This window comes from Rhinatrema bivittatum, chromosome 1, assembly GCF_901001135.1.
Source record: "Rhinatrema bivittatum chromosome 1, aRhiBiv1.1, whole genome shotgun sequence".
NCBI lineage: Eukaryota > Metazoa > Chordata > Amphibia > Gymnophiona > Rhinatrematidae > Rhinatrema > Rhinatrema bivittatum.
The window spans coordinates 333,703,475-333,716,823 of NC_042615.1; the positions used below are offsets into that span (position 1 = coordinate 333,703,475).

At 42.8% G+C, this 13,349-nt stretch overlaps 1 protein-coding gene across 3 annotated transcripts in view; it reads left to right on the forward strand.

The window, feature by feature from the left end:
- G3BP2 (G3BP stress granule assembly factor 2) overlaps window positions 1-13,349 on the forward strand; it is a 170,067-nt gene that overhangs the window by 6,829 nt on the left and 149,889 nt on the right. For all 3 annotated transcript variants that reach the window (XM_029598259.1, XM_029598279.1, XM_029598269.1), the window contains exon 2: window positions 2,420-2,538. In XM_029598259.1, coding sequence (XP_029454119.1) covers window positions 2,444-2,538 — 95 coding nt within the window. In that variant the 5' untranslated portion in view covers window positions 2,420-2,443. The remainder of the gene's footprint in view (window positions 1-2,419; window positions 2,539-13,349) is intronic.

The following is a 13,349-nucleotide window of genomic DNA, read 5'->3' on the forward strand; positions in this document are numbered from 1 at the left end:
CAAAAAAAAAACCCCAAAAACAAACAAAACTGAGCAGACACTAGGAAGAAAACAGAAAAAACACTCCATCTAGGATGTCCTTGTAGCGTAATGGTGCTGTAAAGGCCATAATACTGAGCATTTTCCTGAAAGAGACAGAATGGGAGAAAACCCTTCATATTTCTGGCCCTAAGTTTGTTGTAATATTTTTTTAATGCAGGTAAAAAGGAGGCAAAAATGTCAGTATGATTGGACACACATGCACATTTATGTTAGTGTGATGTTTGCGGTTTAAAAAGATATCTAAAATTTTTGGTGAACACTGCCTTTAGCCTGTCTCCTACACACTCACACACATTTCCTGGTTCCAGATTCTTTTGGCATGTTTAAGCAGTTTCATTTTAAAAAATATTCTATCCTTCACTCTGCCTTGTTTTTTCTTCTGTCTTACTCTGGTAGCCATCATATGTTATAAGTACAGATATCTGACTCTTCCCACTATTCAATTTACTTCAGGTCCCAGGGTAATCCAGATAATAGGACAATTACTATAATTTAAAGCTTAGCAGCATGGTCAGTGGTTTGGCTATGACACTTTATTTATATTCCGCTTTTTGCACTTTTTTTTCAGCACTTCAAAGTGGGTTACATTCAGTACTGTAGGTATTTCCCTATTCCCAGAGGGCTTACAATCATACTGGCCGATACAGTAAAAATCGCGGGCGAGCGCATAGGCCACACTCCTGTGCGTGCGATTCAGTAAACTAATTTATTTAAATTAGGGCCCGCAGTAAAAAGAGGCGCTAGGGACACTAGCGTGTCCCTAGCGCCTCTTTGTGTACAGGAGTGGCGGCTGTCAGCGAGTTTGACAGCCAACGCTCAATTTTGCTGGCGTCGGTTCTCAAACCCGCTGACAGCCACGGGTTCGGAAACCGGACGCCGGCAAAATTGAGCGTCCGGTTTTCAAGCCGCGGGCCCATTTTACTTTTTTTTTTTTTTTTAATTTTTAACTATTTGTAATATCGCCATGATATTAAGTCGGAGGTCCCAAAAGTTACAAATAGTTAAAAATTAAAAAAAAATTAAAATGGACTCGTGGGTTGAAAACCGGACGCTCAATTTTGCTTTTCTGTGCACTTTCCTGGTGCTGAGAGAAATTAACGCTTACCTTTGAGTAGGCACTAATTTCTGAAAGTAAAATGTGCGGCTTGGCTGCACATTTTACTTTCTGAATCGCGCGGGAATACCTAATAGGGCCTTCAAAATGCATTTGCATGTTGCGGGCACTATTAGTTTCAGGGGGGTTGGACGCGCGTTTTCGGCGCGCTATTACTCCTTACTGAATAAGGGGTAAAGCTAGCGTGTCAAACGCACGTCCAACGTGCGTTTGACACGTTGGACGTAGTACAGTGCGCTCCGCTGGAGCGCACTGTACTATATCGGCCCGTAAGTTTGTACTTGAGGCAATGGAGGGTAAAGTGACTTGCGCAAGGTCACAAGGAGCGACAGCAGGACTCGAACTCTGGTCTCCTGGTTTGTAGCCCACTGCTCTAACCTCTAGGCTGCAGAAGTCCAAGGACCAAATAGTGCTATAAAGCTATGGGGAGAGCAAATAGGATGCTTAGTTGTGTGTAAGGCATGGTGTTAGTAGGAAGAGGAAGCAATATATCTGTACAGCTCTCTGATGAAAACCTACATTGAATGTTGTGTTCAATTCTGGAGGACCACATTTGCAGAAAAACGTTGGTGGAGGCAATTCAAAGGAAGGCCCACAAAATAGTGCAAGGTCTATACTATGTCTTTTATATGGTTAGCGTGAAGGAGCTAAAAAAGAACATCAAAAGAAAGGAGCGGAAAAGAAGATAAGATGCAAATTTTCAGACAGAAAGGGACCTTGGTGGAAAGGATTAGTGTGGGATTTGTGGCATTATAATAGATATACAAATTGGAAGATCTCTGTGGACCAATTAGTCTTTCTGTCGACATCTGTTTGTGCAGCAATCACAAAAAATTTTCTTCTAGTTGTACTGAGACTGCAGGAAAAACTAGTAAAAAACAAAACAAAAAAAAAACTTGCAAGTAGTAATTGCACCACTTAATATCAATGAAGCTATAGGAAAATGTTTTTATATTTTTGCTTAAATGGATAGGACAGTGTGAAGTTGTTTGAAAACAACTGTTAGAGTAAATACTGGCAAATGTTAGTTACCACTCTTATAAGCTCTGTTAATTTGCAATAATTTTGTGTAAGAAATTCCACAAGAGTGTTCTGGTGATAGGCATGAACTTCAGTAGTCTTAACAGTTTTCATCTTTCAACATTTGTTAGCTTACTAAATGTCTTCTACCCATTTTATATAAGATAGGGCTTGATTTTCTACCATTTATGATACTCAACCTAGCTTTACACTAATGCATAATTGGTTTCTCTTTTATTTCAGCATTTAAAATTCTGTACCAAAGAAATGGTGATGGAGAAGCCAAGTCCCCTGCTTGTAGGGCGGGAGTTCGTAAGGCAGTATTATACTTTGCTAAACAAAGCACCTGACTTCTTGCACAGGTAACTGAGTAGTAGCAAATATTCATAACCTGCAATGTTATTCCTAGAGTGTCATCAGTAAATGAAAAATGTCTATGAATTTCATCAGAAGTTTTTTTTCTTAGGAAGGGGTTGTGGATGCATGGAACAGCCTTCTACTGGAGATTAGAGGCTAAAATATCAGATTTAAAGAAAGCACAGGGATAAGCATTGCGAATCCTAGAATGCAAGTAGAGCATCTGAGGTCTACTTCTTGTAAGCTCTGCAGTATTGCATAAGAACCACAAGATCAATTTAGTTTTATTTACCATCATGTTTCCATGTAACTGGTCTCTACCTTTTTTTTTTTTAAGTTGTGGGTTCTAATGTATGTTGATATTGTATAATGCCAATTGGATAAGAGACACTGTGTTGAAACGTTTTAAAGGACATCTATCCTGGAGGAGGTGAAGAAGCTGTGGAGGGAGGGGGTGATGGATATAAGGAATAGCCTCCCGTTGGAGATGGTAGAGACAGTAATGGAATTCAGGAAAGCATAGGATTAAGTACATGGATTGCCTGGTTGTGAAGAAGTGAGGGGAAAGCCATAAATCAGCTAGTCTATGGCACTGTGCCAGGTGTTAAATTGAGTAGACTAGATGGTCTTTATCTGCTGTCATAGTTTTTCTATGTACTTTACACCGTCCATAGCATCCAGTCTTGTGATGGTATTTGTTTATTATCCAAAACAAATAAGGTACCTTGCAAGTTAGTCTATATCAAAATTGTGCTATTTTGCTGCTCAAACAGCGATATTAGTTCACTTTAGAAATGGGGATGAGTTGACATCATGTACATCTTTTTTTTTTTTTTTAATTTATACTTTATTAAATTTTTCAAAATAATACAAATAAGGATTACGTACCTTACCATAAGGAATAGCATTACATATTATACATCCATATGAGTAAGTTTAACATTATATTCCATAAACTTTATCATTTATGCTGTCCTCATTTTACTATGAAAATCTGGGAGACCATTGTAAGTAATTGAAGCATATAATTAACCATACTTTCCATTTTATCATATTAGAAAGTGGTACGGGTAATTACATTACTACTGAGTACACATCAGGTTTAAGTTATTTCTCTTGAAAGCAAAAATTTTTCTAATTGATCTGGTTCAAAAAATACAAATCGTACTTTATCTATTGTCATTATACATTTGCAAGGAAATTCAATCAGTATCTGCGCACCCAGGGCACGAACTCTTGGACACAGATTCAGAAATTTTTTACGACATATTTGCGTTGTTCTAACTACGTCTGGATATATCCATACCTTTTCTCCTAAATATTGTTTATTCCTATTCCTAAGGAAATTTCTTAATACATTATCTCTCTCAACGGGGGAGGCAAAAGTAACCAACAGTATACCCCTTTTCTCTATCTGTTTTTCTTGAGAGGTTTCTAAAAACCCCGATAGATCTTCTAAAGGGGAAACTGATGAAAGATCACTTTTAGGAATATCTCCACCCAGAATATCTTCCCCTTCAGATTTCTTTAGGTATCAGACATAAAATATGCTTTAGTTATATTAGGCATATTTGTTGGGGAAAAAATTAGCATCTCCCGGAGATAATTATTTAGTTGTTCTTTAGGGGAGATAAGTTTACACTTGGGAAAATTTACCACTCTCAGATTATTGTATCTGAGTCTGTTCTAGATTCACCCTGGATCAAATTTGACTGAATTACTTTTATCTGAGCTACCTGAGAGTCCATTTCTTGTAACTTATTAGAGTTAGATAGTACTACCGGATTAACTATTGCATTTTGATCTTGAAAACCTCGAAAGGCTTGAGTTAAGGAAATCATTGTTTTTTCAAATACCAACACAGCACTCCATAATGCATCTAAAGTTACAACTTCTGGTTTCTCTAACAGTGTAATCTCAGGTATTTTAAACGTAGATCTTAAAGAAACATCTCCTAGACAACCCTTATCTGATGTGTCATCCCCCCTCAGTGGGAAGTGACTTCAACTTGCCAGTCCCACTTAGTGTCCCGATGTTTAATTCTTTCAAGGCGATCAAAACTTTCTCGCCTTGACTCTGTCCATCTTTTACATCAGCTGTTTCTCCCTCGAACACCTCTCTCAATTGTGACATCTCTTTTTTTTTAATTCTTTATTGATTTATATAATTATTACAAGACTCCACTTGTACAAGAATATACTACATACAGTATTATGGTAAATATCTCACAAGATATACATTAAAGAAACATAAACATTCTGTATCTGTAGTTAAATAAAAGTAAAACGGGGGAGTTTAACAAAGGAGCGTTTTATACAAAGAAAATATAATTATATTGAACAGAATGTGTCGTGAGCGGTATCTTTGCTATACTCTCTATTCACTAAACAGCCTGTTTATATGGGGTTAGGATGAGAATCCAGAAAGGTCCTCAAATGTGAGGGATCTTGAAAGACATATCTCTTCCCCTGATATACCAAACAACATTTACATGGAAATTGAAGTTTAAATGATATTCCTTTCTGCACTGCTTCTCCTCTCATCTCAAAGTTTTTTCTCCTTATTTGTGTTTGTTTAACAAAGTCTTGGTAACACCAAACTTTCTGGCCAAAAAATGTCTGACTATTTCTAAAGTAACACCTCTCTCAATTGTGACATCTCTGGTCGCATGGGAGCAGTAGAATCAGTTGATTTATTATGGACCGGGGGTGAGGGAGTCTCAGGAGCCCCTGGGCTCAAAGATATCTCATTGAGGGGATTTGGATTTTGCTCCAAAACCAAAGTCCCAGCTGACTCTCCAGGGGTGTCCCCTACCGCGGCAAAAAATTCCTTAATCTTTGTTTGAGCAGGGGAAGGTAAAAGTGGGGTCGAGGTTCCCTCCCTCACCTTCCCCTTTCTCTTCGAATGAGGCATAGTTTAAAAAAGGAAATAAATCACTAACAAAGTAATAAGGTTCCGCTTACCGACTTCTTTCTATTATTCCCAATGGGCTCTCAGTGAGGGCTGTTGCTTCGGAGTGAATGATATATTTATTCGAATGTTAAAAAAAGGAAATAATTCCCAGCTGTAGAGCAATTTCTTTACCAAGCCGCACGCGCGGCTTAGGCAGCACGCCGCTGTACGCTGGATTTTATAGGCAGAAGCTCTGTGGGGGCGGAAGTGACGTCACGCCCCTCCTCCTCACCGGGAATTCCGGGGTCCGTTCTCGATAGACCTCACTAGCGGCAGAATTAGCCTCCTTAGCTGGCTCTCAAACCTTGCCTCCTCCGAAACAGGTCAGTCCCCACATCATGTGCATCCAGCAGCTGAGGAGCACAATTTTTATATTTGTATATAAGTAAACTGTATATTCATATTTTAATTTGCTAAGAAGTTGTAGCTTCCAGATAGCGGCAGGATGCTATATGAAAAGAGATTCACAGGTATGCCTGAAAAGAGAACTTTCCTATCGTGTAGCAGATGGACTCAGGACCAATGGGTATAGTGTACTCCTGATAGCAGATGGGAGACTGAGTCAGATTTCACTGCTGACGTCAGCCTACATATACCTGTGCAGGAAGCTTAGCTCTTCAGTATTTCTCAGTCTCCTAAGCAGATAGGGACACATCCACACACTAGAATAGTGTTAGAAATTCTAAAACAAAGAAGAGAGAAAATTTACCTCAAGAAGACTAGCCCTGCTCTCCTGCGGTGATACCTAAGGGTCCCTCCCCCAGTCGAATTCCTGAGGTGATTTCCAAGATCCCTCAGAGGTAAGCCTCAGTCTGGTAGCCGGCTTCCGGCGTGGACTTAGCCCTAGGGTGGTTTAGAGGCAGCAGGTGTTGAATCAAGCGCTGCGGTGAAGGTAATTCCCTCTCCCCCTGCAGCCGGAGACCGCCCGGCACGAGCTGGGAAACGCCAAGACCAGGTAAGGTAGAAAACTTTTTCTAAGTCTCCGGTCTCCGAGGCTCGAATTGCCGCACAGATCGTCCCTTCCGGCCTCTGTAAAATTGGGTTGAGCAGCCCAGTCCGGGCTGGTGCGAGGGTCCGATCTGGTGCGAGGGTCCACACACGTGGAGACCCTCCGGGGGGGGGGGGTGTTTCACCATCTTGCTCATGTGGTTGTCTGCGCCATTTCCCCCCCCTTGATTGCCAGATTGTCTGTACAACTGATCCGTGTGCACAGCGACGAGCCAGGTGCGCGCATTGGTGCCGGGTGCCTAGCGGCACGCATAAATAGATCTGTGCACACAGCAGCGCTCACATCTCGCACAGGAGCACAAAGTGGTAGCCTGCACATGCATCCTGCACGCACATCACCGGCGCATCCGGAACGCACGACCATCTGCGCTTCCTACGCTTTGCGGTACTGGACCATCACTACTAGTTTTGAGCGCTACCCTTTGGGCTAGCTACTGCCCCTCAAACCTTCACCAAAATCATGGTGGAAGTGGCGGCAACACCAAGGAAAAAAGGAATCCTCGTACATCCTTACCTGGACGATTGGCTGATCAGGGCAAAATCTCCAGAGGAAAGTCACCAGGCGATCACCATAGTCATGAATCTACTGCAGAATCTTGGGTGGATCGTCAACAAAGCCAAGAGCAGCCTACAGCCCTCCCAGTCGCTAGAGTACCTGGGAGTCTGGTTCGACACCAAGCAAGACAAGGTTGTCCTCCCCCCTCCAAGGAGAAGGAAACAGATGGGTCAATTGCGAAAACTGCTGAACTATGCTCGCCCTAAGGTATGGTACTACCTCCAAGTCCTCAGTCTCATGACATCAACCCTGGAAGTCGTTCCATGGGCAAGGGCCCACATGCGCCCACTACAATATTCCCTACTGTCACGATGGGATCAGACGTCCCAGAACTACTCTATGCACCTCCAGCTACCACTGGAGGTTCGAACGCAGCTCCAATGGTGGTTACAGGAGGGCCACCTGGGCAAAGGAATAAGGCTATCCTCACCGAACTGGATCTTGCTCACCACGGATGTGAGCCTGCGAGGGTAGGGAGCCCACTGTCAGGAACTGACGGCACAGGGACAATGGGACAAGGAAGAGTCGGGATGAAACATAAACCGACTGGAAGTCCGAGCAGTCAGACTAGCCTGCCTACGATTCGGCCACAGACTCTGGGGAGAATCTGTCAGTCATGTCGGACAACGTAACAGTTGTATTCATCAACCGCCAGGGAGGAACCAGAAGCCAACAGGTGTCCTGGAAATAGACCCCCTAATGGTGTGGGTGGAAGCAAACCTGCAAGGAATCTCAGCCGCCCACATTGTAGGAAAAGACAACATCTCTGTAGACTACCTCAGCAGAGAGAGACTAGACCCAGGGAATGGATGCTGTCGACCACAGCCTTCCAGTTGATGATAAACCGCTGGGGGACCCCAGCCATGGATCTACTGGCAACCAGATCCAGCGCTCAGGTTCCCAAGTTCTTCAGCTGCAGATGAGAGCCGCATTCCCGGGGAATCAACACCCTTGTCCAGACCTGGCCACAGGAAGACCTGCTGTATGCCTTTCCCCCATGGCCACTACTGGGCAGGATCATCCGCAAGATAGAACACCACACGGGACTAGTACTTCTAGTGGCTCTGGACTGGCCAAGAAGGCCATGGTACGCAGACATGCGAAGACTTCTTGTGGGGAACCCTCTGTGCCTACCTCCACACAGGGACCTTCTCCGGCAAGGACTGATCCTCCCCAAAGATCCGACTCAATTCTCTCTTAAGGTCTGGCCATTGAGAGGACTCGCCTGAAGAAAAGCGGATACTCGAAGGCAGTGACACCTTGCTCTGAGCACGTAAGTTCTCCACGTCTCTAGCTTACGAATATGGAGAGTATTCGAAGCCTGGTGTGAGGACCGCGAGATCCTTCCTTGGACAGTCAAAAGCCCCATGATCCTGGAATTTCTGCAGGATGGCTTGAAGGGGTTGTCTCTCAACTCCCTCAAGGTTCAGGTGGCTGTGCTGGCCTGTTTTAGAGCCAAAGTGGATGGCGTCAGTCTATCAACCCATCCAGATGTTTCCTGCTTCCTGAGAGGGGTCAAACAAATCAGACAACCATTAAAGTGGCTGGTGCCCCTATGGAATCTCAATCTAGTTCTAGACTTCCTAGCGGGAGCTTCCTTCAGACCTACACGTGGTCTGTCACTACGGCTCCTAACCTTGAAAACTGCATTCCTAGTGGCAATATGTTCAGCCTGTCGCATCTCCGAACTTCAAACGCTATCCTGCCGGGAACCGTTCCTCAGGTTCACATCGGGATCCATACAGCTACACACTGTCTCCTCCTTTCTCCCGAAGGTGGTTTCTCAATTTCATCTAAACCAAACATTCTCGCTGCCATCTCCAGACGAACATAAGGACTCGAAAGGCTTACGCCGCCTTCGCCATCTAAACGTCTGCAGACTCCTAGTCTGATACCTGGAAAGATTGGAATCTGTACGAAAGACGGACCACCTATTCGTCCTTCACAGCGGGAAGAAACGGGGAAGCAGCCTCGCAGGCAACCATAGACCGCTGGATCAAAGAAGTTATCAAGGCGGCCTACGTAGAGGCAGGGAAACCTCCACCTGTACAAGTCAAAGCCCATTCTACAAGGGCCCAGGCAGTGTCCTGGGTGTAAACCAAGATGCTGTCGCCTGCTGAGATCTGTAGGGCGGCGACATGATCCTCCTTACATACCTTCTCCAGGTTCTACCGCCTGGATGTCCAGGCCCGGGAGGACACAACCTTTGCAAGGGCAGTACTAAGTGGGCCACGGGCAGCCTCCCACCCAGTTCGGGAGTAGCGTTTGTACATCCCATTGGTCCAGAGTCCATCTGCTACACGATAGGAAATGGAGAAATTACTTACCTGATAATTTCGTTTTCATTAGTGTAGACAGATGGACTCATCATCCCACCCACGGCTGCCCCGGAATCCGGAAAACTTGGATGGCAATCCCTGAGAACAAGAAAGGCACAGGTAAGCCAGGTATTACCCCTAGTTCAAGACACCCATAGTTGCCGGGTGTCGGCGTTATTCGGTTGAGTGCACTGGCGGTCTCCAATTTGGAAATCAGTTGAACCAGTCCTTATTAATCAAGTTAGCCATGTTAAAAAAGTTATTATACACATACATATCCACAATTGCTTTTTGAGGAGAATACTGAAGAGCTAAGCTTCCTCCACAGTTATATGTAGGCTGACGTCAGCGTTGAAATCTAACTCCATCTCCAACTGCTATCAGGAGTACACTATACCCTTTTTCCCATCGTGTCACACCTGACAGGCCAAGCTCACATGTGTGACACACTGCTCATTACAATTCACGGTGGAAATAAAACGTAAAGGTCTGGTAATTATTTTTATTGTTTAAAATGACACAAGGAAAAGATATATATTCTGTCTGAACAGAAATTGCATAAATAGTAAACATTCCACACCAAAACAGCACCAATTTCCAGCACTTAAACAGTAACCACCTTACCTAAGAAAAGGCAACACTGAAATATTACACCAGGCCTTAAGACACCAATACATCTCCTATTAGGAAAACAGACCAAGTCAAGCTGCTATAGAGCCCTACACAGAAACTACACACCAGCAGAAAACCTCACCTAAATCACATGTGCTGACCCACACCTAACAAAGAATAAAGAGACCAAAACGCATAACTAGAAGCATGCAGAAAAAACTGAATTGGAAACTGCAACAAGCAGTGTAATAAAGGAAAAAAGAAACATCACCCATCCTTATAAAACAAATCAAGAAATATAAAATCAGTAGCAATAAAACCATACTAACAAAAAGAACAGATTATTTCGAAACAGCTGATGAGTGGAATATCCAATAATTAAAAACTCATATAAAAAATTTCTAGATACCAATAAAATATTTCAAAATAGCAGACACAAAGACCCAGTAACGAAAAATAAGGATAACAATTTTTTTTGCTCTGCATACCTGGAAACGTTTGATATCCAGGTGTCCTGAGATTGTTTTGAATTAGCAGGAGGAGGGGTGGTTTGCTTGGAACTTTCTCCTCTCTGTCACATACCAGCGCTCTCTCTCACACTGGCTCTCAATTACACACCTATACACACATGCTCTCAGTACTCACATATACACATGCTTTTTCTCTCACTAATTACACATTTACACACATGCTGTCTATCTTTTCACGCTTACACACACAGGCTTTCAATCACACACATACATGCTGTCTTTTTCTCACACACAGACTCTCATTCACATGCTTACAAACATGCTCGCTCTCTCATTTACACACAGGCTCTCAATCTCATACTCACATGCTCCCTCACCTAAACCAGCTCTGTCACACACAGACACACATGCTCTCTCTAACTTATACACACAGGCTCTTAATCATACATACACATGATCTCAATCATACACACATACTCTTTCATACAAAAAGGTTTTCAATCACAAACTTACACATACAGGTTCCCAATCCTAAACTTACATTCATGCTCTCTCTCACAGGCAGGCTCTCAATCACAGACATACTCTTTCACATATACAGGCTCTCAATCACACACATACATGCTATCTCACACACACAGGATTTCAAAACACATGCTTGCTCATTCACTCTCTCTACCTCACCCCCCGGGAACTAGCGGTAGCAGCGGCCTCCTCCCAACTCTAACCTCCTTCATTTTCAGCCCTCGCGGAGGAGGAGTCCCATCGGCCGCTGGGGTTGACGCTCTTCATTTTCTTTCGAGCCGTGCTGCACATTTTTCAGACCGCACCTCTCTTCTGTTCTTCGGGCCGATTCTGACCACACTAGCATGGTCTCTTCTTTCCGCGCACGCACCCGATGCTTACCACTTCCTCTTCCGGGCCGCGGGGGGGGGGGCAGGCCACGGGAAGAAGAGACCCTGCCAGTGCCGCTGACTTCAGCTGTTCTGCCTGGGCTGACAGCATTTTAAGCCCGGGCGGAGGAGGACCGGGGAGCAGCTGGGTCAGTGGGGGACCGGGAAGTGTGGCGACACACTGGTGTGTCGCAATACACCGGTTGAGAACCACTGGTCTACACTAATGAAAACAAAATTATCAGGTAAGTAATTTCTCCAATTTTACTGTTCCATTCTGCTGTCTAGCTATCAGCAATGGTATAAATTGTATATAAGCTCCTAAGAGTAGATTGGGAATCACACTTTGTAGTACTCTAGTCTAGTCTAGTGTGGGAGCAAGGTTTGGCACTTTCTTTTTTTTTTTTTTCAATTCTTTATTTATTAATTTTTAAATACAATACAAGCATTACTTGCAGTATAGAAATTACAGAAAAAAATTACATTAACAATGAAATAAAATAAGCGGGATATTTACTCAAACTTTTCTGTGATCGTTGCAAGAAAATTAGAGAAGTATATCTATCTAGAACAATACCTAATGAAATAATATAAACTTTGAAAATGTAAGTTAATTCTCCATATTACCTTTACCCGCCATCTGATTTATCCCCAGGAGTGCTTTGAGATGTTCTGGATCAGTATAATATGTCTGACCTTTGATTTTAGTTACACATTTGCAGGGGTAGCGAAGTAAAAATTGACCACCCTGTTCAATTACTTGATGTCTTAGATCGAGAAATTTCTTTCTCCTAGACTGTGTAGTTTTTATAAGATCTGGATAAATCCAGATCTTGTAACCATAAAAGGTTTTAGACCTATTTCAAAAGAAGTACTTCATGATATTATCTTTATCTGAGATAAATGCAAACGTTACTAACAAATTCTGGTTTGGCACTTTCTTATCAATACAGATAATCACAACTCATATGATCCTACAACTTCTAGGGTGAAAGGTTTGAACTACTGCAATATACTAGGATATACTGGGTTCTTAATTTAATCTTTTGTATTTAAACTATTTTGTTCTGCAGAAGGACAACTATCATGTCCTTTATTCAAACAAGCAAGAGATTCTCTGGCTGGAAGCAAATTCCATTATAATTGCATTCTAAAAAATACCAATGTTTCATTTTGTATTTTAGAAATATAACTACATTTATTTATATTTTTTTAATTCTTTGAAGTGCTGCTGGTTTTGTGTGATACTCTTCATTGAATTGAAGGTCATAGTGTCCACCCTTCTATGCTATGTGATGAGAATAACTTTTGTTTTTTTTTATTTTTTTTATTGGACTTTTCTTAAGCACCATCTGGAAGTCACTGTTTTTCACTCGAGTTGGAGACTAGGTATTCCATCCACAGAGTGACAAAGATGAAGAAAAAAAAATCTTTGTAGAGCAGAGTTCCTTAGAAGAAAAATGAGTACAAACTAGGAAAAGATGATGGATAGATGGAGAAGAGATGAGATGGTGGGCAGGAAGAAATGAGTGTTTGTTTATTCAGAGCAAGAACTGAAGATTGAGGAAAGTTAGGATTAATGAAGGGATGGGGCAAAATAGATGTATGGAAAGCTAAGAGAAGGTGATTGCAGACTGAGAAAAAATTATGTAAGAGATGAAGGGTAAGGGGATTTAGGTGTAACTGGTTACCTATAATTCCTTCTCTTTTGCTAGACCAGTCTATTACTCTAGGGGTTTTCCCTCCTCCACAGTTTAACACAGACCAAGGATACACCTCTTTCCTGACCTCACTCTGGCTATAAAGGGGGTGTAATCCTGGTCCAATACCAGTAGTCTTTGTCTCTGGCAATGGTGGACAAGTGGATGCAGCTCCCAGAGTCCAGGGTGCAGCCCTGGCCTGGTTGAGTCCTTTTTGCTCCTAGGACAACTCCCCTAAGGATTACTTCTCCCAGTGGGAGCAGTCTCCAGGTTCTGCCTTGGTCGAGCTCATGGAAGTTTGCCCCTG